We start from the raw sequence: 27,576 nt of genomic DNA, 5'->3' as shown, positions 1-27,576 counted from the left end.
GCCGTTATATAATCTGTCTCCAGTAGGCTTTTTTCTTTCTTCTCCCCGTCTTCCTGGGTTAGTATGATGGGAAAGGCGGAGGAAATCTCCCCAGGTTGGGAGCTAGACCAGGGGATGGGATTAAGCTCACTGAGGCCCCATCTGACCCTGCTCTGGAAAGGGGCCTCTGCTGCAGCATCCTTGGCTCTTCTGTCCTTGGCCTGGACCTCTGCCCACCTTCCCAGCTTTGTCTTCCTTGCCAGCTGAGCTCCTGTCCTCCATGGATGGCCCTGGCCTGACATTGGTCCTTGTTGGACATTTTGCCACACACTGGAGTTGAGTGGGTAGGCTGGCTTTTCTCTGTTGCTTCCACTTCTCTGCCCCCCTGCGCAGACAGTGTGGCCTACAGAGGAGCTGCAGGCAAGGAGGACACTTTGTGTCACAAATACAGTTGGCGCTATCCAGGTTCTTAAGGGGGGTGATCTAAGGCAAGCCCAGAGCCCACTGGCAAGGGTCAGAGCAGCTCTGTGGTGGCGGGCTCTTGCCACCCCTTTGGGGCCATGGCTGGGACTTTGTAGACTCTCTGAAGCCAACTGGCCTGAGAAAATTATCTCCCTTTACAGGGAAGCGGGAAGGAGGAATGGTCGCATGCGGTCCAGCCTCCGCATCGCTGTAATCACTGGTGGCTTTTATGAGGTAGTCATGGGGCCAGAGTCCATCCAACCCTCTCTATCCTTCTGTCCCAGTTTGGTGACTTACTCATGGGGGAGAGGTAGCATTAGCTAGGAGCTGTGCTATAGAAGCGGACATCTGGCTGTGCTGTGGCTGACATTGCCCTCTACACAGTTAGGAAAGCTGGATGGAGCCTGGATATCAGAAGGAACTTCCCAGAGAAGTGAGGGGGAAATCTCAAGCATTCTCCAGTGACTCTGCTAAAAAGGCTTTGAACTTTGGCCTAGTGGGGCTGGTGCTGTTTGGCTCCTGGAATATTTTCTCATCTCTCCCTGCCTAGAACAAAACATATTCTGAGGTGTTGTCCTGAAGCTGTGGGAAGACTCACCTCTGAGCCCCTTTCCCCAGAAAGCAGACTGGCAGGGTCCTGCAGCCCCAGCTGCACCTGGCAGTCTGCAGCAGGTCATGGGACACATGCGGGAAGGTGTACAGCGCACCCTTAGGGGTGTGACACCCACAGAGCAGCTGTTGCTCTGCGGGGGTGGGGGCAGCAGTGGTAAAGATGATTAAAGGATTGGAGAGTGGGGGGTGGTGAGGGACTAGAGGCAGGAAGGGAAAGGCAGGCGCACAGACCCAGAAAGCCTGTGCTGGAGCAAGGGTTGAGGTCAGAGCACAGATGGGCAGGCAGGGCCTGTCTGTGGAGAGCATGCTTTGTGAGTCAGGGAGCACTGGCTGACTTCCACCCTCCCTTGAGGCTCTGATCCCTGGCTAGCCACTGTCCCCCACCCTGGCCTTGGGTAAGTTGCCCCCTCCCTCCTCAGCTTTCCAGGTGTGCAGGAGTCTCCCTTTAGGTGACATAGTGTGTTAGGTGACCTGTGTGTTTGGTCCCTGCTGCTGGAGCTTTGTACCCGCCTTCCATGAGTGAGGCTGCTCTGCTGCATTTGGGGGCACATTCTTGGTTCAGGAGGCCCCCACAGCTTTCCATGCCCACCTTTCCTTTGTGTCGGCTCAGCCCTCGTGCCAGCTCCGCTCCAGTTGCCAGTGGCAGAACTAGGCAGGACTGCTGGTGTGGCGTGGATTGAGGGGGCTGACTGTGGCTGATAGCCCCTTCTGTGTAGGGTACTGGAGGGAGTGGCCTGCCCCAAGCTTTGGCCTGTGGCAAACCACACCCAGGCGGGACCATATTTACTCATTTAAACTTACCCTCCCAGGAGGCCCTGAGCTCTAGGCTTGGTCACTGACCTTGGCGTGGTGCCCCCGGCTGTTCTGGGGCCTCTCCCCTAGCACTGGGCAGACAACATGCCACAGGGAAGGCGTGTCCTGCCTGTCCCTAGCTCTCCCCTCCAGCATCACCCATTCACACCCAGTTTAACAGGGTGCATGGTTCAGAGTCAAAAATGAAGACTTTTGAGATCCCCAGAACTGATGCCTGTGAAGAGTCCTAAGCTGGTCAGAAATCTGTCCGCAACTGGTCATTGGTATTGGGGAAACTGAAGGACTAAGGATTTATTCAGTGAAGCCCACTGTGAGGGGTTCAGGGCTCTTGTCTAAGAAGGCATCTCTCTGCAGGAGGGAGGGTCCAGGCCACTCTTGACCACGGGTGCAGCACTCAGAGGTCTCGGAGGGTTTGGTGGCAGTTTGGGGGTGTATTGCTCTGATTCCGGAGACAGTAATTCCTTCAGATTTCCCCACCAATGCAAGAAGCCCCAAAACAAGGACTAGAGCAGGAGCCAGCAGTACACAGAGACCCCTGGAACACTGCTTGAAGGAGACAGGAAAGGGATTGAAGGTAGCACAGGGACTGGGCAGCCTTATCTTCCTCCCCTGCCCCTGCCTTTCCTAGAGGAAGAAGGTTCAAAGGCAGGTGTCACAGCTGCACCCTCCCTCAGGACCCTCAGCCAAGACCTGAGGTGTAGGGATAGGGGCTTGAGAAGGCTTTGAAGACCAGACCCTGGGGTGGCATGAGAAACGGGATCTCCTTCCGCTGCCATGCCAGGTGCCTCCCAGCCTCAACACTGCCCAGCAGACGGCCTAGGGTCTTTGCTAGTCTTTGCTACTGATGTCCTCCTCCCCCCAGGCTGGGTTTGAAGACTGGGAGAATCAAGACTAAGACATGAGGGTCCGTGGAGCAGGGGAATAGGTCTCTTTTCTGGGTTCTTCCTTTTCCATTAGATGAAATATGATGCAGGGGCTGGAGGCCCCTTGGGACTGGCTGCTGTCCTCTAGGTGTACCATGGTGAGGGTGGTTCTTCTTGCTCTATCTCCCCTTGACATCTGGACCCCTCTCTTTTTGCCCTCACACCTGCCTGCCTCTTGGCAGACTCCCTGTGTGGTCCCCAAGCAGGCCCTTGGCCAGGCATGGAGTGGAAAACAGGTGTCCTGGCCCAGCTGTTTCTACTCTTCTCCCCCACCTGTCAGCCTGCAGTTGGGGGTGGGGAGCTGAGGAGAAAGGAAGCCTTCACCTGTTCCCAGGGATAGATAGGCATTGCTTGTAAAAGCCCCTGCGAGCTTCCCCTCAGAGGAAGGAACCCTCTGGGTCAGGCACAGACAGCAATCATTGCTGACAAAGAGGGGCCTCTGCCGCTTTCTGATCAGTGAACCCTGTTTGATGAAGGTGTGTTTCGATGAGAGTATATGTTTGCCCAAGAGTGCTCAGGACCCACAGTCTAGGCACCCATCCTTACCTAGCCTCTTTCCTTAAAACAGTAAGATAATCCCCCACAAGAGCCACCTTGCCACCTTCTGTTTAGGGCTTAGAGATGCAGCCACTGCCCAAGGCTCCTTTAAATCCTTGCTGCTCCTTGAGGTCACAATACCAGGAGGATTTGCCTTCCCTGATTGGATTGGCCTCTTTCTGGCCTGGCCTGTCTGAGTGTAGGTGGTCCCAGTCTGTGCAGTACCTCCCATTACCCCTGTGCCAAAAGCCCAGCAATTAGGGCTCAGCTCTTGGTCTGTTCCTGGATGCTTGAACAAAAAATGGTGCTCTAGGAGAAAGCTGCTCTGGCCTAGGGCATGCTCAGAGCTCCCTACTGTTTCCATTTCCCTGGAAGTCTCCACTCAGCTAGCTCTCATCCACTTGTTGCAATAGCAGGCATCCCCCAAACCAGCATGAATGGTGGCATGCTCATCCCAACGCTTGTCAAGATGATCTGTCCTCAAGGCCCAGCTGCAACTTTCACTTCTGTCTCCTGAGACTCCAGGGGGAAGTAGGGTAGGGAGGTGGAAGGTGACACACTTAACGGTCCCAACTGCCCCCACCTCTCCTCAGCTAAGGCTTCTGATGGCCAAGGTCACTATTCTTGTCTAGATGACAGCCATGACAGGATTGGCTGTGCGAGAAGGATGGTCGTTAGATACCAGGAAGAACTTCCCAGAGTAGGCAGACTCAGCGGGGCTTCGGTTCAGAGGGTATGACTGGTAGCTGGGCAGATGACAGACTTCCACATTCTCAAGGGGCTGGTTGTCTGCCCACACCTGTGGTAGGAGTACAGCTCCTTCATGATCCCCATATCTCCCCAGCTGCCTGTCTTGTTTGTTTAGCTTCTGACAAGGTGAGCTTGAACCCTAGAGTCTGCTCTGAGTAGGACCCAGTCTTCAAAGTTCTCTCTGCAATCTAACTCATGCCCACTGTATTGGACTCACTCTGCACAGTGGCGAGTGGACTCCAGAAACAGGGTAGGAGCACCCTGCTGCTGCTCTCCCATCTTGAGTCCTGCTCCAGAGGCTCCTAGCTGCTGCCCTCTGTCCCTTTCCCAAGGGTGGGCGCAGCATGCTGTCCTTGGGCCATTTGTGCACCGAAGAAGAAGATGGAGCCAGCTCTGAGGTCCTGAGTGCCATGGTGCTGGTTAGGAGCCTACACTGTGGAGTGGGAAGTTGAGTTTGGAGGAATAAGGGTGGAGACACTATGCAAATCACCATGCAAATGAGCAGCAGTGAGTCACGGTTACTTGGCCTGCTAGGCAGCGCCAAAGCAAAGCACAAGCTTGGGTTTCCAAAATGGACCACTCCAGTGACAGTGACCTTGGGCCAGCCAAGATTAGGACCCTTGGAGGACCCAAATTCTGATCCTGAGAGCTGCAACTGTGACCAGGGTGTCCTGCGCTCTACCGCTCTGCCTGACAGGAACATCAACAGAGTGGCCCAAGGTGACGCTTCAGACAGCACATCCCAGGAAGTGCCTGGGGCCTTGTTTGTTCCCCTCTGGCCTCAGGAGGGGCCCTCCTCACCAGCTACCAGTGAAGAGGGCTAGACTGCACCCCTCTTTGGAACTACATGGCTGACTTTCTTCCTGCAAGGCCACTGATGGATTTGGGCACACAGCAGGGTCTCAGTTTAGGCTAGAGATGCCCAGACTCTGCAAACCGTCCCCTCACTGCCTGACTTCACTCAGCCCTTTGCTACCAGGGTGTGTCCTGTAGCTGGAAAGGTTCCTGAGACCCAGCAGTGGCTCTAGGAACTTTCTTGTGGGTGGGAGGGGCACGGGGAGCCCCAAGGCCTCGGCTGCTACAGGAAGAATGGGAGCTAGACCGCAGGAAGGACAGGGAGTAGGACACAGTTGACAGACAGTCCCTCCTGGAGAAAACAGGATGAGGTGGGAAGCTGAGGGTGGAGTATGGGAGAATTGCCCAAGGGAAGTTAGGGGAAGGCTCTTAGCCCTGCTGGGTGCTCCTCAAGTCAGTTTCTGTCTCTACAGGTCACAGTGCCTAGGACCACCCCTCCCTGCTCTGCTTTCCTGGACTGCCCCCTAGCCCGCCCTCAGGTCCCCTGTTGGTGAGTTATAATTAGCTCACTGCCCAAGCTAAAAATAGCCCCTGCCCAGCCCCAAGCTGCTGACTGGGGGAGGGGATGATGGGACATGGTGGGAACCAAGGTTTTTGGTAGTCAGCCTGACAGAACTTAGAAGGCGTGGGACCTGCGCTTTGGTGTGCTGTTGGGAATTCTGGAGAAGGGAGTTAGCTTGGGGCAGGGAGGAGAGGAGAGGCCTGAAGGATGCCCCCAGGGCAGGCTGCTAGGGTCCCCTCAGCTGCCCAGCCCAGCTGCTCTCCCAGCCCCGTGCCTTTGCCTCTCTGGCCCTTTTCTGTCTCCTTCCTGTGTCTGTGCATCTGTCCTCACCTTGCCCACGCCTCCTCCCACTAGCAAGCAGGCTGCCCGACTATGGGGGTGACAGGTGGATTGGATTGTCGCCCCCTCCCCCAGCGCCTGCTGCTTATTTCATGCCCTGCAGCCCTACGGGGAGAGGGTGGAGGAGGGTGACAGCTGTCTGCAGTGCAGCCTGAGGCCCCCCAGCGGCCTGGAAGGGAGGGGGAACGCCTAATGAGAGCAGATCTCTCCTTGCCTCCCACTCGCTTCAGGAGGAGCCCAGAGCTTGGCCTTTCTGGCCTCTGCTCCATTGGAGTCTGCTGGTATAGGGCTCCAGGGTCAGATGCAGCTTTTTAGAGCCTCAGGCAACCAGGACACAGTGCTCAGGGCAGAAGGGTCTGAGAAAGCAGACAACTGGGCTGTGTGGCTAAAGAGCCGGGGAGGATGGAGACTGGAGAAAGAGTGCTCCCTCCTGGCCCTTCCGCAGTGGCTCAGGAACCCGGTCCTGACTCCACTCCCATCTCCACCCAGGCCCCTCACTCAGGAACTGAGATGCCTGATTCTGAAACCTCAGAGTGGTTTGACTATTTATTGCTCAGGTACCAAGAGGTGTAACATTAGGGAGACAAGAGCCTATTCTCCCATGATCCTTCACACCAGTGCCCCTTTGCTTTTCACCTATCCCTCCTTTGCGTATAAACAGTGCACAGTTGCCATAGGATCCTAGCTCCCAGACTTCCTGCCCACCACCATCACCCTGCGTTGGCTTTCCTACAGATCCCACCAGCCAGGGCTTTCTTCTTTCCTCTGCTGTTGTCATGTCCTGCTGGGGATACCACCCTGCCCAGCTAGAACCTACTTAGGGGCGCTGCTGTGCACAGCTGTGGCCTGAGGTCGGGATGGGAAGGCCTGGGGCCCCGACACCTCAGCGTGTGTGCCAAGAGCTGCAGACTAGGCTTAGAAGAGCAGCAGCCTAATCCAGGCAGTGGCATGTGCCTTTAGTCCAACCATGGGGAGGCAGAGGCAGACGGAGCTCTGAGTTCAAGGCCAGCCTGGTCTACAGGATGAGTGCTACACAGAGAGACCCTGTCTCATCTCCACCCTCAAAAAGAAGAAAAAGAAAAAGAAAAAAGAGCAGCCTGAAGGCCAGGACATGAGAGAAGAGGGGCTGACGAGGCCAGGCAGGAGGAGAGCCTGCATCAGGAGAGCAGATGCCCAGGCCTCTGGCTCCTGGCAGTTAGTTAGGTTGTTGAAGAGAGGACTGATTAACAGGTCCAGGTGTTTGTTAAAACCTTCTGATGAAGTGGGAAGGTTGGGTGGGTCCTTTGTGGCCATCTCTGCCCAGACACCACCCTTCCAGAACCAGGACTGAGCTCACATCCTTGCCCCAGGGCTTTCAGAGAATCTGTAGCAATGTGCAGCACACAGCAGAGGGTACAGAGCCTGCTTTGTAAAAGAGCTTGTGGTTAGCTGGGAGGAAGGACTGCCCACAGCAGGGTCTGAGCAAGACCTGGGAGGCATGGGATTATTATAAATGGCTGAGCTAGTATAGAGGGAGTGAGGGTTGCAGGGGCTTGACCTCTTAGACAGATTCCCTGTCGAAGGATACTCACTGGATCTCTCTGACTTCCCTGCCTTCTCAGCCATGATCTCTCTCATATCCTAGCTCCCCCAGCATGCGGCATGGATGGGGGGCAGTATAGGAGATCAGCCAGGGAACTGGTTGCCAGGCGACAGTTGCCTAAGCAACCCCATCCTCTCCATCTCCATGTGCTCAGGGCTGCTCCTTAGAAGACTTAGAGTCTCACCCTCTGCACCAGCCGCGCTGAGTGTAGAGAGGGATGAGGGTGAGAGCGGTAGAGTCGGTTGGAGGGTCAGTGGTTCCCAAGCGGTGGCTTGAGGACTGCAGGAGGGGCTTCTCACAGGCTCATATGTGTTTGCATGGGTATTTTCTGGGTTCCTCCTACAGGCAATAGCATAGTAAAAAGATCTGGTTCCTGCCTTCAAGAGGCTCCAGCCTTGGGGGAGCTAGGCACAGAAGAGAACACAGTTATTTAGAGACTGTAATGCTAGAAAGATGGTTAGATTCGCTGTTTGGAAAACTGAAAATGCTGGGACAGTTCACGTCCCCCCCGCCTGAGGAGCCAGCACGGGCCATAAGCAGGAGACAGGTTCTGTCATCAAGAATCTGTTCATGGGCTGCAGTGGTGAGAGGAGATAGGAAAGGGGACCCTGCACTGTGGGTTTGGATTGGAGTTCTCGAGGCTGGGCTACACAAACCCTAAAAAGGCCAATTTACCATAGCCCTTGCCCCAGTGTGCTGCCCCACCTGCCCAGGCCAGTGAGGAGGCAGTTTGTGGATGGTCCTAAGAGTTAGGGGTAAAGTCTGGAAATTCCAGCTGGGCCTCTGCAGTGAGTTGGGCAGGGATTCGTGTTAGAGGCCAGGAGAGGTGACTGCTGCTTGTTTGGATCACACAGGGCTAGGCTGCTGCTGGTCTGAGGTGTAGAGAGAGGGTGGGCAGTAGGTCAGGGACTATGGAGCGCCTCTTTTGGTGACCTTACATACATGCAGACAAGACACTTTCTTCCAGGGTAAGGGAAGGGGCTGGGATACTCTCTGTTGATATTTAGGCAGAGTTGAAGCTAGACAATGAATCCTGAGATATGGTCATGTGATCTGTGATGATCCTAAGCAGGTCAAGACCTTCCACCGCCCCCACCTTATCCTAGTCAGGTGCCCAGTGAACTTCACTTACTTTGTAACCTCCAGGCCTTGTAGAATAAGCTAGAAAGGCACAGGTTCCAATGCTCAGAATCCGCTGGCACCCAGCTGTTGCGGAGAAATCCCTTACCTCCCTGCCTGTTAGTATGTCTTTTTACCATGTATGTGCAGTGCCCGTGGAGACCGGATGACTGGCTTAAATTCCCTGGAACAGGAGTTAAACATTTGTAGGCCAGGTGGTGATGGTGGTGGTGGTACACACCTTTAATCCCAGCACTTGGGAAACAGGCAGGGGGAATCTCTCCAAGTTTGAGGTCAGCCTGGTCTACAGCTAAGGTTCCAGGACAGCCAGATCTGTTACACAGAAAAACCTTGCTCACCGTCACTCCCTCCCCACCCCCAGAAAATAAAGAGACGTTTGTAACCCTCCAAATGGGTGCTGGGAACTGAACCCAGGTCCTTTACAAAGGCCAGCAAGGGCTCTTAGATTTGAAGCACTCTCTTGAGTCACCCGGAGCACTTTTCCTGCTGCCCCCCTCAGTCATTTATTTTTATGTTTGTTTGTTTGTTTTGAGCCAGGGCTCTCACTGGAGACCAGGCTGGCCTCAGCTCACCGAGACCCACCTGCTCTTCAATCCTGAGTGTTAGGATTGAAGGTGTGTGTTACCACCGCCTGTTGTCCCCTTCATGTCAGCCAGGCTCCTACCGTGGAGCTAAGTGGCCACAGAGTTTACAGGCTGCAGTGCTGATTTCTGGCCCTTCACAGAAACACTGCCTGGACTGGGGTGAATTCAGTGCTGGAGCACTTACCTAGAAAGTGGGCAACCCTATGTTCCAGACTTAGCTGTGGTGCAGGCCTGTCATTATAGCTCCTCGGGAGGTTGAGTCAGGAGGATCACACATTTAAAGGCAGTCTGGGAAACTCGGCAAGACTTAGCTCAGTCAGTGAAAGTGGGGCTGAGGATGCAGCTGGGCAGAGCTCTTTCCTAGCCTGTGCAGGGCCATTGGGTTCAGTCCCCAGTAAGAGGTGAGGAGTCAGGGAAAACAAGTTTGCTGCCTCCGACCTAGAGTAGTTAGTTTGTGTCTGAGCAGCAGGACATCCTCCCTTCAAACAAAAACCTACTTGGGCTCTGATTGGAGTGGGCATTCTATAACACCACTGTCCCCAGGTTGGTCCATGTAAGGATCCTGCCACCAACCTTAACTGGGGCAGCAGACATCCTCTCTCTGCCTGCTGCTTTCAGCCTGTTCTCACTGTGGCTCAAGCATAGCAGCCTCCACTGGTCCAGGGGGTGGGGTAGGAGTTGGCGGGAGGAATGCAACAGAGTACACCTAGACTCTACAGAGAACAGGGCATGGGTGCTCTGGACCTTCTATGTGACCCAGAGCTCAAGAAGAGCAGTGACTTGGGGAAGCAGCCTAGACCAAGTGCTGGTCCAGGGGGAGCCCAACTTGCACTTGGTATTGGGGGGGGCGCATTTCCTCTCTAGCAAATATTGCCACAATTTGGGGATGGGGCAGAGATGCCACTAGCCTCTTATGGGTGTAGTGAGCCTGGCCCACATCTCAAGCAACAAAGCTGGGGGCTGGGGGCTCATTAACAGTCCTTATGACTCTCTCTCCTAGGAGCCTGTTCACAAGGTGTTCTACAGACCATGAAATAGTCCCAGACATTCATGAGCACAGTGTGAGGCTCCTGACCACCACCCAGCAGCCCTTTCCTCTCTGGCACTAAGGACCCCCCAGAGAAGATGGGGAGGAAAAAGATTCAGATCCAGCGAATCACTGATGAGCGGAACCGCCAGGTGAGGAAATCTCAGAGCCCCATGTGGTAGGAGAGCAAGGGCAGGGAGCCAGCTTCTGTCACCCATGACCAGTTCTACAAGAGGGCTTTCTTGGAAGTTAGGGACTCCTGGAGGCTGTGACAGAGAGGTGGGTCTGAGTGGAGAGAGGGCACCTTCGTGTGCCTCCTTCCCTCTGCAGCTCTGCAATGGGCCAGGGCCCTAACCCCACTGCCGAATCATCCCTTCTCCTCACCTGGGAGCTCTGCTGCTCCTCTCAGCCTGCTGCACAGAGATGCGGCCTCCTGGCCATCGAAATCCTTTCCCATCTGAGGCTGGTTCTGGTGTGTCTTGGCTGTGGTCTGGCCAAGGGATGCCATTTTCTTTTTTAGATGAGGGATTCCCATAGAGAGTGACTGAGTCACCCTGAGAGTGGAACTCTATGGTAGGGACTATGTCCAGATATCTCTGGGCACAGGGACTCTTGTCAGACCTGGCTGCCCTCTACTCTCCTGCAGGTGACGTTCACCAAGCGCAAGTTTGGACTGATGAAGAAGGCGTACGAGCTGAGCGTGCTGTGTGACTGTGAGATCGCGCTCATCATCTTCAACCACTCCAACAAACTGTTCCAGTACGCCAGCACCGACATGGACAAGGTGCTGCTCAAGTACACGGAGTACAACGAGCCGCACGAGAGCCGCACCAACGCTGACATCATAGAGGTGCGCCTGTGTGTAACCTCCCTCTTCTCCTGAGCCCAGGCCCAAGGGAGCGAAGGCATGAGACATGTAGCCAGTACCAGGCCTCAGCTCGACTTGGGCAGTCTGGCCTGCTGGGTCTGAGGAGCATCCTGCTGTCTTCTGCTCTCTCTTTAGCGCCTCCTTCCTTCATCCTCTGGGATATTCCTTTTTGTGTATCCCTCTTTGTTCCCATATCTCCTTTCTGTCCCATGACTTTATGGGTCTGTGTGGCTCTTGCCTTCTGTTTCAGAGTCAAAATGTGAAGTGTCGAAGGGCATGAGCTTTGGGTTCACCCCACTCTCCACTGGCCGCACGGCCATAGGCAGGTGCTTTGACTTCTGAGCTGTGGCCTTCTCCATAGCCTGAGCAGTACCGGCTTACAAGGGTGTTCTGTGATTGAATGAGACAGCCAGCTCATGCTCTAGGGTGCCAACTTGGAGTACAGAGATAAAGAGCACTGGCTGTTCTTCCAGAGGACCGCAGTTTGATTCCCAGCACCCACATAGCACCTCACAACTGCCTGTAACTCCAGTTCCAGGGGCGCCAACCTCTTCTAACCCCGCAGACACCAGGCACTCATTGGTAAACATACACTCAGGCAAAACACATATACACATGAAATAAACTAGAAAAAATAAAAATAAGCTGGGCGGTGGTGGAGCATGCCTTTAATCCCAGCACTCAGGAGGCAGAGGCAGGCGGATCTCTGTGAGTTCAAGGCCAGCCTAGTCTACAAGAGCTAGTTCCAGGACAGACAGGGATATACAGTGAAACCCTGTCTTGGAAAGAAAATAGTAAATAAAAGTTAAAATGAAGCAAGGGCTGTTGAGATGGCCTAGCAGATAGAAGCACTTATTGCCAGGCCTAATGGCCTGAGTTTAATTCTCAGGATCCCTGTGGTGGAAGGAAGAGAACCAATGCCCGCAGGTCGTCCTCTGACATGCACTCATGTGCTATGGCATGTGCACGTGCACACATGTAAATAGATAAACATGATTTGAAAAAAATATAAAACAGGTATCTTTAAAGTTTTGAGCAACCACAAGTACTTGCGTCTGCTGCAGGTACACTTTAAGGCCATGTGCAAGGCTTTGGTCTCTGGGTAGTTTCTGGTAGTATAGAGCAAAAAACGCAGTAAGTGCAGGTCCTTTGTGCTTTCCTGTATCATCCTTTCCTGTTTCCATCCAGTTCTCTCACCTAAGTAGAACCCCGGGGTTTGGATAGATAGGGTCCCCTGCCCCCTTCTTCTTAGATGGAGCTGTGGAACATACCTGCCTCGTGCCTAGGTTAGGTCCCACTTCACTCAGGGCCCGAAAGAAACATTGTAGGCGGGGAGGATGGCTCTGAGGGAGGGACTGGAGCTTCTGGGAGCCAAGGGAGGACAGGTTGGAGAAGAACCTTGGGATCCTTGGGAGGAGCTTGGAGGAGGCAGGAGGACCATTGCTGGCTGGCTGACTGAGTGGTGCGGTTGCAGACCCTGAGGAAGAAGGGTTTCAACGGCTGTGACAGCCCAGAGCCGGATGGGGAGGACTCACTGGAGCAGAGCCCCCTGCTGGAGGACAAGTACCGGCGGGCCAGTGAGGAACTGGATGGGCTCTTCAGGCGCTATGGGGTGAGCCCTCCTCACCTTTTCTTTGGTCCCCTTCCGGCCCTTCCCCCAGGCGCTGCACAAGAAGCACAGGGAATGTGAGAGCCCTGAGGTGGACGAGGCGTTTGCCCTGACCCCCCAGACGGAGGAGAAGTATAAAAAGATAGACGAGGAATTTGATAAGATGATGCAGAGTTATAGACTGGCTGTGAGTAGTCGCATGGAGGAGAGCCTCCTGTGCTGCATGGTGTGGCTTCACCCAGCCTTGCCCGGCCCTCGGCTGCCTCTCATGGGTGTACTAGGCTGAGCCATCCTTGAGCTGGTACTGACCACTGAGAAACTCCTGACCTTGGTCTTGATAACCCTCTTTTTGTAAAGTTCTTGCCTAAGCTAGAGAGATAGTCAGTGTCCCTTCACCAGCAGAAAGTCTGCAGATATCATGAGTCTTGAGAGGGCGAGGGAGAGTATGAGTTTTGTCCTGTTGTTTTGGGCAGAGGCCCCCTTGTGCTGTTTTGGCATCCCTGCCTAAGGCACTCAGCTTTGTTTAAAGGAAGCTGAACTGCTAAGCAAAGTCAGGGAGGTGGGCACGAGCTGCTCCTGAAGCAGGCCGGATGGTGGGTGGCCGCGTAGTGAAGCCATGGTCCCAAGCAGTGTGTGAGTTTGGGACTGTACCCAGGGCACTAACTTGCTCCCAGTGTGTCCTGCCTGGCTGAGGACTAACCCACTGGGGGTATCCAGTCCTGTCTGCAGTGGGCAGAGCCTTGCTCTCCTGCCTTGGACCAGAGCTATACTGCAAGGTGCTCTCACCTTTCTGATGGGAGGTAGGCAGGGCTACAAAGGGTTGAAAGCAGGGAACCCAGGCTGCTGACGCTTGAAGATACAGTCCACGAACCAGAGAACCCTGTGCCTACCCTCTTGGGCAAAATGGGTCCAGGGCAGAGGTTCACCTGGTGTGACCCTGCCCTCCGTCTTTTTGTCTAGTCATCTGTTCCGGCCCCCAACTTTGCCATGCCTGTCACAGTGCCCGTTTCCAATCAGAGCTCCATGCAGTTCAGCAATCCCAGCGGCTCTCTGGTCACTCCTTCCCTGGTGACGTCATCCCTTACGGACCCACGGCTCCTGTCCCCCCAGCAGCCAGCACTACAGAGAAACAGTGTTTCTCCGGGCCTGCCCCAGCGACCTGCTAGTGCAGGTAAGTAGTCTGGATGGTGAATTGCTGAGGTGGAAGGGAGGTGCGGAAGGGCCTCTGGGTTTCCGTTTCCCTTCACAGCATTTCTGCATGTTTATGACTCTTGAGGGGAAAAGCCCGGACTCCCCAGGGTCCCCTCTTCTTGTCCAGTCCTGAGATAAAGCTCATGGTACCTCTGCTTTCCTCGCAGGAGCCATGCTGGGTGGAGACCTCAACAGTGCTAATGGCGCCTGTCCCAGTCCCGTGGGTGAGTGGAGCTGCCTTCCACAGGGTGACAGGGGAGGAGATGGCCGTGCCTGAGCAGGATGCATCAGAAGATTTTTAGGCTCCTGCATTATTTTGGTATTTACAGCAGTGACTTAGTCCACAGAGGTGTGGGTCTGAAGAATGTCAGGCAAGCTGAGGATGGATTCATATTCATAGTGCTATTGAAGTGGAAGGGTCAGCACACACACACACACACACACACTTTTTTTTTTTCTTTTAGACAGGTCTCACTATGGAGCCCTGGCTGTCCTGGAACTTGCTATATAGACCCAGACGGCCTCAAATTCATGGGATCCTCCTGCCTCTGCCTTCTGAGTACTGGGGTTAAAGGCGTGTACCGCCATGCCTGACCACGGTCCAGCATTTTCAGATTAAATGGGGCATCTTGTTGGGATCAGGACTTGCCTAGACCAATGGTAGGCATGCATGTCCCACCCGTGCATAGGCTCTGTGTTCCCATGGAGTCACAGTACAGATACGTACCCGAGTCACAGAAAGGCTACTGTAGCCCTTGTGCCCAGCCGCTTCCAGCCACTCTTGATCTGTGCTGATGTCTGGCCGGTGACCTTCTAATGTCACCATTGACGTCACCCTGTCATTCTTGCCATACCCAGGGTGATCTTAGAGTTGGGACAGAGACAGTAACACACTTTGAGGGTTGTAACCGTATACTATCGGGACAGAGCAAGGTGTGGCTTCATACTCTAGTCACCGCCTACATTCCTGACCCTTAGACTCCTCCAGCTCAGTCTTAGCCAGAGTGCCACCCCTCTCCTGTGTAAAATGGACGGCTATGAGGGTGCCTCAGCATAGTTGTGCACTGGAGTCAAAGATGAGGTACTAGAGGTAAACCCTCCTTTCCTTGCTCATGGGCCCTGAGCCCAGCATTGGGAACTCAGTGAGATGCCCTGGGCAAGTCATCATACCTAGTGCCATGCTTCCCCTCTGCCCAGAACCGACTCTGTCATCAGCCCCTAGTGCTAGCAACACCATTACCAGCAGCCAGTGGCCTGTCTCCCCCAAGGCTGCAGGCTTGTCTTGTGGTGATAAAAAGCACAGAGTTCCAGCTCCCGACAAGGAAACAGTCTAAATGGTTGGCTAGCTCTAATCAGGCTCCTTAGTGAAGAGCAGATCATAGCCTACCACCTATTTCCACTCTGTCATTGTATGTCCTTTGTGAAGTGGATGAAGGGATCCGAGTGCTAGGCATGGCCGTAGGGCTCTTATGTGCCCAGGGCTGGCAGTGACAGTGGTTGCTTTTTAGTTATACCTTTGGCCCTATCACTTTGACTTAGAAGCTGACTTTGGGCCAAGTGATGGGGACCAAGGCTTTAGGCAGTTCAGTGCACATGTCAAACCCTGGCGTGCCTCTGAGAGCCTCCAAGTGACAGAGATGAGGCAGTTGACAGGGACAGCAGGCAAGCCAGCCTTTCCTTTCCTTTTCTCACTTCTCCAGGGAATGGCTACGTCAGCGCCCGAGCTTCCCCTGGCCTCCTCCCTGTGGCCAATGGCAACAGCCTAAACAAAGTCATCCCTGCCAAGTCTCCGCCCCCACCCACCCACAACACCCAGCTTGGAGCCCCCAGCCGCAAGCCTGATCTGCGGGTCATCACTTCCCAGGGAGGCAAAGGGTTAATGCATCATTTGGTGAGTGGGTTTCTGGGCCATAGCAGGGACTGGGAGGTGGGAAGAAAAGAGTGACCTCTAGCAAGAGAAATGAAGGTTAGGCATGTAGGACTTAGAGAGAGATTGAGAGAGGGAGAGAGTATAGTATTTCGTGAACTTTTTCTTCCCTGAGGGCCTTTGGAATACGGTGGTGCTGGCCAGAGGGTAGAGAAATGAGCAGGAGATAGGAGCAAAGGTTCTATGGTGAGAGGGTGATAAAGGAATTCACACTGCAGCATGACAGTAAGGACTAGCTCACAATGTCTGACTGGTAGAGGCCAGGATACAGCATTTTCTGGATATCAGATTGCCAGAAAGAACACTCTGCTCTCAGACAGACAGGTGGATGGGGTGGCTGTGTGGGAAGGAAGGGCAGAAGCCATAGCCTGAACATCCTCTTGGTTTTATTTCTGCTCCCAGACTGAGGACCATTTAGATCTGGTAAGTGCGGCTGAGACATAGCAGTGCCTTTGGGTTCCAGCTTTGCCCAGAGTTAGCAGTTTGAGCAGCATGATGAGTCTGTGTAGCAGTCTTCTCCCTGTGTGTCCCACGTGTGGCCTCAGGAGCTGTGCTTAGAGCTGATTGGGACACCGAGGTGAATGGGGCGGCGGGAAGGGCTGGACAATGGTGTGCATGTGTATGTGTGTGCATGGGTGTCTATGTGTTACTGCATTTATTTAGACACACGTATGTGTGTGCATCTGGAAAAGTGCATGAGGCAATCCCCAGGCCTTTGAGGCCCCAGCCAGATGTCTGGATTGAGCCCTTGGATCCCTCTGGCTACCTGACTCCACATAGGCCCATGTAACATTGGAACCCAAGACAGACCTAATCCTTACAAGAAAATCTAAGAAAGGCCGTTTTCGGGGGAAAGCTGAGGCCTGAGGCAGGACTAGAGTTGTTGTTAGCTAGGACTTCCCTGCCTGCCTGTTTGCTAGCTCCTACCCTGAGCCCATCTCACAGGCACTTAGAGACATACACAGCCCCTCCCTGTGCTTACGTACGCACCATCAGCCAGGAAAGAGGAGGGTGCTTCCTCCCCAGCTTGCTGACAGGAGGCCAGAAAGGCTGGAAAAGGCAAGCAGGCTTTGGCGGCCAACACAGCGGCAGTTTCGGCCCCAGCGTGGAGCTGGAATAAACAAGTGACTCAGCAGCAGATGGAGCCCACAGCTCTACACACGTGTGCGCATACATGCAATCACATGCCGCCCCAGAGAGCACATTCCATTCTCAGATGCCAGAATACACTTCTGGGGCATCTGCTACTGTAACGGGTGTAGAGGAGACCCCAGTGATCCTAGCCCAGAGGAGACCACATCTCTTCCTTCTGCCCCTCCACCCAGGAGCAGGCAGTATTCGTATTGAGCTCTGCGCGGTAGCCATGCCTTCCTTTCTGCATGGATGCAGATACAAGTGAATCCGTGTGCATGTTTTACTCTGAGTCTGCGGCTCTCCAAACACACCAACTTGTGTGTGTCTGTGGGCCTTCATGCTAGGTACCTTCCCTCGAACTCGGGGACCTGGCTCAGATGTGGTGTGGTGGACCTCCTTGAGGCAGGCCACCCATCTGCCATCTCTTGACAAACAGTTTTCTCCTACAGAACAATGCCCAGCGCCTTGGGGTCTCCCAGTCTACCCACTCGCTTACCACCCCAGTGGTTTCCGTGGCAACACCAAGTTTACTCAGCCAGGGCCTCCCTTTCTCCTCCATGCCCACTGCCTACAACACAGGTGAGCGTTCCTATAACTTGGTAAGTTGTCATTTGTGCTTAGAGCGGATGAGTGGCCAGAGAAGGAGAATTAGAATGCAGGAGGGGCCTCCATTAGTTAGTGTTGTGCTTAGTAGATCAAACAAAGAAAAACAAAATGCCAGGCTGGGGGTGTAGCTCAGTCGATAAGGTCTTTACCTTGCAGGCATGAAACCTTGGGTTCCGTTTCTAGCACACTATAAGCCAGATGTGGTAGCACTTGCCTGTAGTCTGAGCACTCAGGCAGTGGCCAGAGAATGAGACAGGCAATGTTACCTCAGCTACATAGGGAGTTAAAGTTCAGCTTGAGCTACATGAGACCTCGTCTCATAAAATAAAACAGGAATTAAAGAAAGTACTCAACAATTAGGAGCACTTGCTGCTCTTCCAGAAAGCCAAGGTTCAATTCCTAGCACCTGCATTTGGTACTCACTGCTACCTGTAACTTCAGCTTCAGGGAATCTAAGATCCTCTTCTTGCTTCTCTAGGCACCTGCACACATGTGGCACAACACACACACACACACAATCTTTTTTTAAGTATATAAACAGAAATAACAGGTAAATTTGAACTCCAGATAAAGTAAGTACTTTCTTAGTCTTAAATATATTCCAGGGCCTTCTTTGTGCTAAAGCATATCCCAGAGACATACTTTTTGTTGTTTTGTATTGTTTTGTTTTTCAAGACAGGATTTCTCTGTGTAGCCCTGGCTGTCCTGAAACTCACTCTGTAGACCAGGCTGGCCTTGAACTCACAGAGATCCGCCTGCCTCTGCCTCTCGAGCACCCACCTAGCTATACTTATTTTTTTTTAATGTTTTGTTTATCTGAAATTTACTTTCAACTGAGTATCTTTTATTTTTAACCTAGGTCCTTATGGAAGAGTAACCCTGTCCAGTGTGAGGGCAGGACAGAGAGTTGGCCTAAGCAGAGGTGGCCACCAGGATAATAGACTTGAGGTTCGAGCCTAGAGAGGGGACATGGTCAGTGCAGCAAGGCCTCCCAGAGGGGAGAACGAGCGAGAGAAGAGGCTGGGGGTATAGAGTGGATTTGCTAGCTCTTGAGGGGCTGGTTCTGTGAGCAGTGAGCAGGAAGCAGGCTGAGGCTGGTGGAGGCTGGACGGGTCTAAAGGTGAACAGTTCCCCCGGGACATGGGAAAGCACTGTGGTAGGACACAGGGTTGTTCTGGTTTGGTCAGCCAGCACACCTTCCTCCGGAGCAGTGTTTTGCTCCCAGCCGTCCCTGCCTGCGTTTCACTCTGTTGCGTCTGTCAGGAAGGACTTGCTAGTGGGAAATGCTTTGTCACCTAGTTCAGAGCTTTTGTGTGTCGGGAGGCTCTTTCCCATTTCCCCCCTCAACCACCGGCCCTCATAGTTGAGTGACCTGTGCTTAGACTGTTTTTGCAGTGAGAATAAACTAAACCAGACGGCCCCAAACTCTGCCACTTCCCTAAGGCCTCAGCGCAGAAGCTTGTGAAGGTATAGACTCCACTGCCGGTATCCGTGATCCCCTATGTCCTCCTTCCCCGCAGCAGGAGAAATCCTGAGTGCAGGCGCAGCCTGTTCCGTGCATCTGTAGGGCAGATTTCCTGCCCAGACGTCTCTGTCCCTCTTCTTTGGGGGCTTCACATGCATCCTTTTCCCTGAAGCTGGGAAAAGGCTGCTTCAGAAATGGCACCCTGTGGGCCTATCTCCTGTCAGGGAGTATTGGTAGATGAGAGGATTCTGAGGCTCTGCTAGCTTCCCCACCCCCACCCTCCCCTGCCCAAGGCTAAGGAGAAGTCTTTCTCCTGAATCTAGTGGGAGAATGGGCTAAAAACAGTTCTGATCTCCTTGGAAGCTTTGTTAGAGAACCCATGGTGGTTCTCTGTGCTTTTCCCACTTACTCTTGTGAAGCAGGAAGGAAGTTAGTTTATGTGGTGAACCTGAAACAGGCTCTCAGTAGAGCCGACCGTGGACTCCTGTGTATCACTGTAGTATGGCTTCAGTTCCTGTTGTCTCAGGAGCAGCTAAGTAGACTTCCGTCAGCACCAGATAGTTGTGGGTACCCCATATGGTATAGACCAAACTCCAGCAAGTGCTGGGTGGCCTACTCCAGTTATACTGCATAGGAGATGGGCCTGGCCCTTGTGGACACAAGCTTTAGAGGTCTGTCTGTGGTGACCACAAGAGCAGCTTGAGGAGAAACCAGGTGGCCTGGAGGTTGACCTGTTGGCCCTTAGGAAATAAACTTCCCTGTAGACCGGTCTAGTGTGGTGGGATGGGGTAGGACTAAGAAGGATTGGATTGTTCTGATCTCTTCCTGCGGTTCTTGGACAAGGCCCTGCCCTGTTCTGGGTCTAGCTTCCTTGTTTATAAAATAAGTGTTAGATAGATAAAGTTAGATAGATATAGTTAGATATATATAGTGTTAGATAGATATAGTATTAGATATATATAGTTAGATAGATATACTGTTAGATGGATATAGTTAGATAGATATATAGTTAGACATAGTGTTAGATAGATACAGTTAGATATAGTGTTAGATAGATACAGTTAGATATAGTGTTAGATAGATATAGTTAGATATAGTGTTAGATATAGTTAGATAGATATAGATATAGTTAGATATAGTGTTAGATATAGCTAGATAGATATAGATATAGTTAGATATAGTGTTAGATATAGCTAGATAGATATAGATATAGTTAGATAGATTAGTGTTAGATAGATATAGTTAGATATAGTGTTAGATAGATATAGCTAGATAGATATAGATATAGTTAGATAGATATAGTGTTAGATATAGTTAGATAAGTGTTAGATAGATATAGCTAGATAGATATAGATATAGTTAGATAGATATAGTGTTAGATAGATATAGTTAGATATAGTGTTAGATAGATATAGCTAGATAGATATAGATATAGTTAGATAGATATAGTGTTAGATAGATATAGTTAGTCGTAAGGCCCACTTTTGGCTCATATCACTCTGTCTTTGTTTTTGATTTTTGGTTTTTTTTTTGTTTGTTTGTTTGGTTTTTTGGTACGTATGTGTTTTGTTTTTCTGAGACAGGGTTTTTCTGTGTAGCCTGGCTGTTCTGGAACAACTCATTAGTAGACCATGCTGACCTTGAACTCACAGAGATCCACCAGCCTCTACCACCCGAGTGCTGGGATCAAGGTGTGCACCACCACCAGTTCTCTTACACTGCCTTTTAAAAACCAGTCACCAGCTGGTGGAGGTGGTGCACACCTTGATCCCAGCACTCAGTGAGCTGAGGCCAGCCTGGTCTACAGTGCAAGTTCCAGGACAGACAGGGAAAACCCTGTTTGGAAAAACAAAACAAGACTCAAACCAGTAACTAGGTGTCTGGAGAGATGGCTCAGCAGTTAAAAGCACTGGCTGCTCTTCAGAGGACCCAAGTTCATTCACCTACATGGCAGCTCACAACTGTCTGTAACTCCAGTTCCAAGGGCTGGGACATCGTCACATAGATATGCATGCAGGCAAAACACCAATGCACTTAAAAATAAGTTATTTTTTTAATTCTGGGGGGGGAAAACTTAAAACAAAAATGTGAAAGAAAAAAAAAGAAAGCTAGTCTCTGGCCAGGCCAGAGTGAGGTTTAAAGGGACTAGAAAAGGGTGCCCATGGTGCTGCACACCTTAATCCCAGCTCTCGGGAGGCAGAGGCAGGTGGATCTCTGTGAGTTCAAAGCCAACCTGGCCTACATATTGAGTTCCAGATCACCCAGAGCTACATAGTGAGACCCTGTCTCAAAAAGAATAAAATACAAGGCCTGGGTGCAGAGCAGCGTGGTGAGTACTTCCTAGCATGTGCGAGACCTTCATTGTGGAAAACAATAGGAAAAGCACTCGGGGCTCTCACCGGTGCTGCAGCATCTGTCTCATGTGAGCAGTGGGGCTTACTACATCTTGGAGTGTTCAATACGAGCCCGATGCTGTTGCTGTCCTACATGCCTTCTGCATACTTGCGTACCCTTGGTGGCCATGCTGCAGGAAGGGTTGCTTGCTGTCCCTGCTGTAGACAGTATTTGCCCAGGATCTCACAGTGAGTGGAGGTTGCCAAGAATCTCTCATCATAGCTCCAGCTGTGAGAATGTTGCAGAGGTCAAACCATCTTCCTGTACAAACAGGGCTAGAGCAAGTGAGCTTGGGCTCACTGGAACATAGGTAGGGTGACTGAACCATGCATCTAGCATGTGCTCCCACGGTGCACGTCTCCGTGGCTCTTGTGGAAGGCATTCCTGAATACCTCAACCAGGACACAGCATGAGGCACACTAGAGCTTTGTGATGGTGAGCTGCCTAACTGGTCACTCAACGGGGCAGATGTCAGTGCTAGTACAAAGCAAGTACCCCCATAATGCAGTATCCCCCATCTTAGGCCCTGAAGCCCCTTTTGCTTTAGGGACATGAGGACTGAATGACAGACCCATTTCTTCTGTTTTTGTGCGAGTAGCAGCTTGAGCCCTGTTGAAGGAGGCAGACATGTGGCTCCAGGGCAGAAGGTGGCACAGCCAAGGCCCTGGGCTCCCCGAGCTCCCGGCTGCCTCTCCGCCACCTGCTGATGCTGGGCAAGCGAAGAGACCGATAATGGGCCTTCTCCATCACCCTCCTCATTTCTGTAACCGTCCTGATAACAGCAACACTGAACTGACTTTAAAGCTGATGCTGTTTTAAAGCTGCTCTCCTTCCATCCTGCTGAAGAAAACAGTGCCTTGTTAGACTCTTTAGTGTCATCTCCATGAGTGTCTTCATTCTTTCACATCTGTGGTTAGATGCCGCCTGTCCTCCCCACTCAGGCTGCCCTCACTTTCTCTTACTGCAGATTACCAGCTGTCCAGTGCAGAGCTGTCCTCCTTACCAGCTTTCAGCTCACCTGCCGGACTGGCACTAGGCAACGTCACCGCCTGGCAACAGCCCCAGCAGCCTCAGCAACCACAGCAACCACAGCCGCCACAGTCACAACCACAGCCGCAGCCACAGCAGCCACCTCAGCAACAGCCCCAGTTGGTCCCCGTATCGCTCAGCAACCTCATGTGAGTCTGTGGGAGGTTTGCTGTGGGAATGGTGGGGGTGAAGGACAGAAGTCTCTGTGGAATTGTCCATGTGCAGTAAGTGAGCTCTTCCTCCTAGCCAGCAGGGCTGAGGGTGCGGGCTTTAGACAATGATGTGGACAGAATGGAGCTAACACTCATTTCTCTTCTTCCCCTTTGCCACGTGTCATGTCTCCCTCTTCTCCCAACTCCCCACTCTCATTGTTTGGTCTTACCCTTTGTCTGGTGACTTCCTGCTTTTTTTGTTACTGCCTCTGTGTTTCTGGTCCCTGAACTCCAGCCCAGGCAGCCCCTTGCCCCATGTGGGTGCTGCTCTCACGGTCACCACCCACCCGCACATCAGCATCAAGTCAGAACCAGTGTCCCCAAGCCGTGAGCGCAGCCCTGCACCTCCTCCACCAGCTGTGTTCCCAGCTGCCCGCCCTGATCCTGGTGAAGGTCTCAGCAGCCCAACTGGAGGATCCTATGAGACCGGGGACCGGGATGATGGACGGGGGGACTTTGGGCCCACACTAGGCCTGCTGCGCCCAGCCCCAGAGCCTGAGGCTGATGGCTCAGCTGTGAAGAGGATGCGGCTGGATACTTGGGTACTGTAATATTGCCCTTCTGTCTGCCGGTGTCTGCATCACCCAGGGACTGTCCCACAGGCACTCAGCCCGCTTTCTTTCCCACCTGAGAGGCCTTGTGGCCAGCATTCCTTTTGGGTCAGTACTCACAGCCCTTGACTCCTTCCATGCAGTATTGTGCCCTGCTCAGTGACCTCCAGCTGGCCTTGCCCTAAAGTTTTACCCCTCGGGAGAGGGTTGGGTGCATCCTATAGGCCAAGCTGCCCCTCACACCACCTTCTCCGTCTCCTCTCTTCACAGACATTAAAGTGACGGCTCCCACTCCCTCCTCTCAGCCTCCCTGATGAAGAGTTGACAATCTCACCGCCTACCCCTCCCTGTCCTGGGCTCCTCCCGCTCGACCCCCACTTCCTTTCTTCTGCTCCATGTCCTGTTGATGGTTACATTTGTGTATAATTATATTATTATTATTATTATTATTATATTTTTAAATTCGAATTCTCGCTTTAGAGAGAGGGTTGCTCTTGCCCCTTTCTTGGCCCCACCATTTTCACTGGTGGGGGGACTCTCTTTATTGCGGGAAAGGGGGGACACTTTGCACGTTGTACACATATGCTGCGGGGGGGGGGCAGTAGGCCTTGGAGAAGGACAGGTGCCGAGCCCTGCATGTGGAGCCTCCCATCCCATCCCCAGATAGACGTAAAGAACCAAAAACTATCCAACAACAAAAACCCCAGAGCTGACTTGATGTTGGGTTTGCGTCTCAGGGACAGGAAGGGACAGAGACTCTGCTTCGGGCTGTTCATGGCTAATACCCATCTTGGTCCCTCCAGCTTCCTGTGTACACACCACACTCACTGGTCCTGTGTGGTGCACCCCAAGATCTGGGTTCTAGGAAGGCTGCCTGGGAATCTGAGGCCAGGGCAGGGACTTGAGGTAGGAACCTCTTTGGAAGTAACATTGGAGAGACAGCTGTAGAAAGAGGGCTGATGAGGGCAGAAGGACTGGGTGTGGCGAATCGGGACCCTACCCCTGGCTTTTCCTTTAAGATGTACAGTGCAATAGCTCCCCATCCTTCAGCCTACCCCAGCCCTAGAAAGCTGGCCATGTACTGGAAGAGTTGGGGAGAGGACCTTCAGTGGAGTAGCTCCAGGTTGGACCAGGGTCATCCTTTGGTTCCTTGGGGCACTGAGGGCAGGAGGCCTGTCAGGGGCAGGCATGGGGAGGGTACCTCTGCTATGTGCACCACACCCAGAAGAGTGCACGCAGGGCGCACAGCATGGTCCATGGAGCTAGAGGGCCCTACAGATGTGGCCCCTGAGGCCCCTCCCCAGTCCTCCTAACTCCTGCCCCTGACCCATCTCCCAGCTTTTTTGCCCCTGTCTCGCTACCTCCTGTCCCTCCACCTCCAGGCCACGCCCCAAACCTGCCCTCTTGCTACTGTAATTGTAAATAGCAACCTTCCAAAATGTTAGTGGTTAACAGTCCAGGAAACTGTTGTGTTTGTTGTTGTTGTTGTTGTTGTATTGATATGAAATGAGATTCTATTTTTGTCAAAGTATATTGTAATAATAATGACTCAAATGGCCCGTACTGTACAGATGGGATTCTTCTGCTGTTCTTGCCTTGCTCTCCCAGGCTTGTGCTTTGTCGCCTCCTCAGTGGGGCTGCAGGCAAGCACCCAGGGGAGGGGAGGGGAGACAGCACACACTCCGTGGGTAGAGTAAGACAATGCTCAGTGCTGTAGGAAGATGGTCTTTGCCCGCCTGTGACCCAGCCTTTTGTAGTATTGACACTTGATGCAGGGAAGAAGCCAGAAGCAGAGGGGTGTGAGCATGCTCGTGGGGGCGTTTCTGGGTGCACCCTGTATTTATGAGATTGTGTGCAGCTGTGCGGATGTACCTTTGAGTGCCTCTGAGTCCAGTGGGTGTATTCGTAAATCTTAAGTGACTCAGGCTCCAGGGGCCTCTGTGTCTGTGTGGCTGGGTGTATTTACACAAGGATAGGTGGCTTCCAGCTCTGTGCTTCTCACTGCCCTCTTCCCTGGGCTGCTCTCAGTCCTGAAACATTTGTACTAAAGTTATAGGGAGTTGCTAGTTGACCATCCCACCTCTCCCCACAGCCTACCTCCACCAGGGCCTCACTCTGGGAGCTCTGCCCCCTTATGGCTGTCCGCTAGTCCTAGCCAGACCAGTTCTGACCCTGGAGTTCTGACTTGTTTGTGGACAAACTCAAGTTCCTCCTCCTCCTGGGAGCTCTGCCTTCTCAGGCAGGCAACCCTCTTTTACCCAGGGTTTTACCCCGGTAGCTGACCAGGTAAGGGGGTCAAACATGTGTCCTGCCTTCCCACCCCTCCTCACAGTTCCTAGAGGGAGTTTTTAAGACTTGCCTAAGGCCTTGACGGGAGCCAGGGTGTAGTCCTGTGCACATACACTCCCCTTGAAAGCGGCTGGCACATTGTAGGCCCTCAGCAGATGCTGAATGGGCGAATGATAGGTGCTCAATAAACATGGAATCACTGGCCTCTTTTCAGGCTGAGCGTGGCCACCATCACACAGAGCTGCGGTGAGGCCCCTGACGTTCACAGTGTGCTTCTCATCAGTGTGCAGTCTGCTTCCCGAATGCAAACCTGGCTTCTGATTGCCATGTATGGGTGTGTGTGTGTGTGTGTGTGTGTGTGTGTGTGTGTGTGTGTTCATCCCTGTCCCTGACAGTAGGGACAGTCTGTGAATGAATATGTGATATTTCTGCAGTTCAGTATCTCCAGGATTCTCCTGGGGCTATGTAGGGGCTTCTGGCTGGCCAGGTAAATTGATCCCTGGGAACCCAGACCTCAAATGGGGACTTATTTTCTTCCTCTCACAAGCCAAATTTGCCTCCTATTCACTTCCTCTGCAAAACTGGGTATTTGCCAAAGTAGCCTCTGGCGCCATCCAGTGCCCTTCCCACCCAGATCTCCCTTGGCTTTCAGGGACAGTGGGACCGAGGGCCTCCCCCACATGCCTCAGTGGAACACATTCCCTCCACCCCAGCAGTGCACTCGACGTCCCTCCCCACCTCGGACAGGAAGGAAGAAAGATGCACCTTCTCTTGCTGATTATTTATTTGTTCGGAGAGACGGAAATGATGTGAAAGTGTCTAAAAGTCTCTCTATCTCTCTATTTTTAACTGACTCTCTGGAACCCCCTGTGGGGGAATGTAGGCTTTCCTGGAGGCTGGGAGTTCCTTGTTCTGCCCCCTTCTGCCTCCTGCTTATGCAGAGGGATGAGATTTAATGGGGCAAGAGAGCTAAGATTCCCAAGGAGAATCTGAATTCTCTACCCCATTCAAGTCCCAGAGAGAGGGAAGTAGGGAGGGGTGGGGCCAGCCAAGAGGCGACCCATCCCCAAACTTGACAATCACCCACACTCCTGGCTCCTGGGTCTTGGGCAGGGTGAGCCCAAGTGTGTGGCTGTTGATTTGTTTCATTATTTCTTTCCGTGCTGTACGGTGATGCTTTCTAGTATTCTGCACATTAAGAAAAGACGAAGTCCTCGAGATTCTTACGAGTTTGGTTTGAAAACTCTTTCACTATATTTGTTGTAAAGAGGTTTACTATTAAAAGAAAAAAGAACACGTTTCTGATACCTCAGCTTGGGCTTTGATTTCTTTGGTGCGGCGAGTAGGGAGGAAGCCCTGGCAGAGAGAGTGATTATCTGAGGGTGGGCTGTGAGGAGTGATGCCAGGCTTCCCAGGCAGCCCCAGCAGTAGAGAGAGGTGACACACGCCCCTAGGCCCAGGTCCAGCCTTCCCACTCCAGGCAGCCTAAACAGATGGAGCCCACCTTCACAATGCACCAGTGTCTCTCTGTTCACAGACAGCCAGGCTGTCTGCAGATGCAGCAGCCGTGGGGGCCCCAGTGCCCTGCTCTGAAGCAGCAAAATGAGTGAGGGGCCTTTGCTCAGGGGCTGCTACTGCCTTACAGTGCTTAAGATGGCCCGCTGTCCTGCTAAGGCTGCTCTGAGAGGCCAGGAGTCGAGTCAGGCCAAGCACAGAATGTCCTCAAGCCTCAGATTTCCATATTGCAAAATACTTGCCATCTGTGTTGGCCTGCCTGTCTCACAAGGTCACTGTGGATTCCACCTCATTCTTCCTCAGCAGTGGCAAAGATGGTATGTCCCAATCAAGAAAGGGTTAATAAAGATATTGTCCTCCAGGCTGGGGCTTGCCTAGTTTAGTCTTCAGTACCACATAAAGGCATAGTAGCACACACTAGTGATTCTAGGTAGAGGCAGGAGGATCAGAAGTTCAAGGTCTTCCTCAACTCCACAGGGTTACATGAGACTGTCTAAAAGAAAAAGATATCACTGTCCTCCAGAGGCTGTCAGATAGCAGCTTCCACGATGGGCTCCCACTATCCCTGCCCACATCCATGCATGCCCTTGTTCCTACACTGAGTGACCAATTTTAAAAGGCAGTTAATGGTATGTCCTTTCAAATGGGAAGTATGGCTTCTGCTTCTCTTGTTACTGTCCT

General features: G+C 52.7%; 1 protein-coding gene across 10 annotated transcripts in view; it reads left to right on the top strand.

The window, feature by feature from the left end:
• Window positions 1-26,687, top strand: part of Mef2d (myocyte enhancer factor 2D) — a 32,088-nt gene extending 5,401 nt beyond the window's left edge. For 4 of the 10 annotated variants that reach the window (XM_075978609.1, XM_075978608.1, XM_075978606.1 and 1 more), the window contains 11 exons: window positions 10,079-10,257; window positions 10,752-10,955; window positions 12,448-12,585; window positions 13,543-13,753; window positions 13,941-13,997; window positions 15,474-15,664; window positions 16,103-16,123; window positions 17,284-17,413; window positions 22,267-22,477; window positions 22,776-23,082; window positions 23,362-26,687. In XM_075978609.1, the coding sequence (XP_075834724.1) occupies window positions 10,204-10,257; window positions 10,752-10,955; window positions 12,448-12,585; window positions 13,543-13,753; window positions 13,941-13,997; window positions 15,474-15,664; window positions 16,103-16,123; window positions 17,284-17,413; window positions 22,267-22,477; window positions 22,776-23,082; window positions 23,362-23,373 (1,536 nt within the window). In that variant the 5' untranslated portion in view covers window positions 10,079-10,203 and the 3' untranslated portion in view covers window positions 23,374-26,687. Of the gene's footprint in view, window positions 1-10,078; window positions 10,258-10,751; window positions 10,956-12,447; window positions 12,586-12,634; window positions 12,770-13,542; window positions 13,754-13,940; window positions 13,998-15,473; window positions 15,665-16,102; window positions 16,124-17,283; window positions 17,414-22,266; window positions 22,478-22,775; window positions 23,200-23,361 lie in introns of all 10 variants that reach the window. The other 6 variants (XR_012911212.1, XR_012911211.1, XM_075978610.1 and 3 more) reach the window with 6 other exon arrangements.
• Window positions 26,688-27,576: the final 889 nt, after the last annotated feature.

The sequence above is a fragment of the Microtus pennsylvanicus genome, chromosome 7 (genome assembly GCF_037038515.1).
Source record: "Microtus pennsylvanicus isolate mMicPen1 chromosome 7, mMicPen1.hap1, whole genome shotgun sequence".
In the NCBI taxonomy this organism is placed as follows: Eukaryota; Metazoa; Chordata; class Mammalia; order Rodentia; family Cricetidae; genus Microtus; species Microtus pennsylvanicus.
This window is presented reverse-complemented; position numbering and strand designations above follow the sequence as displayed.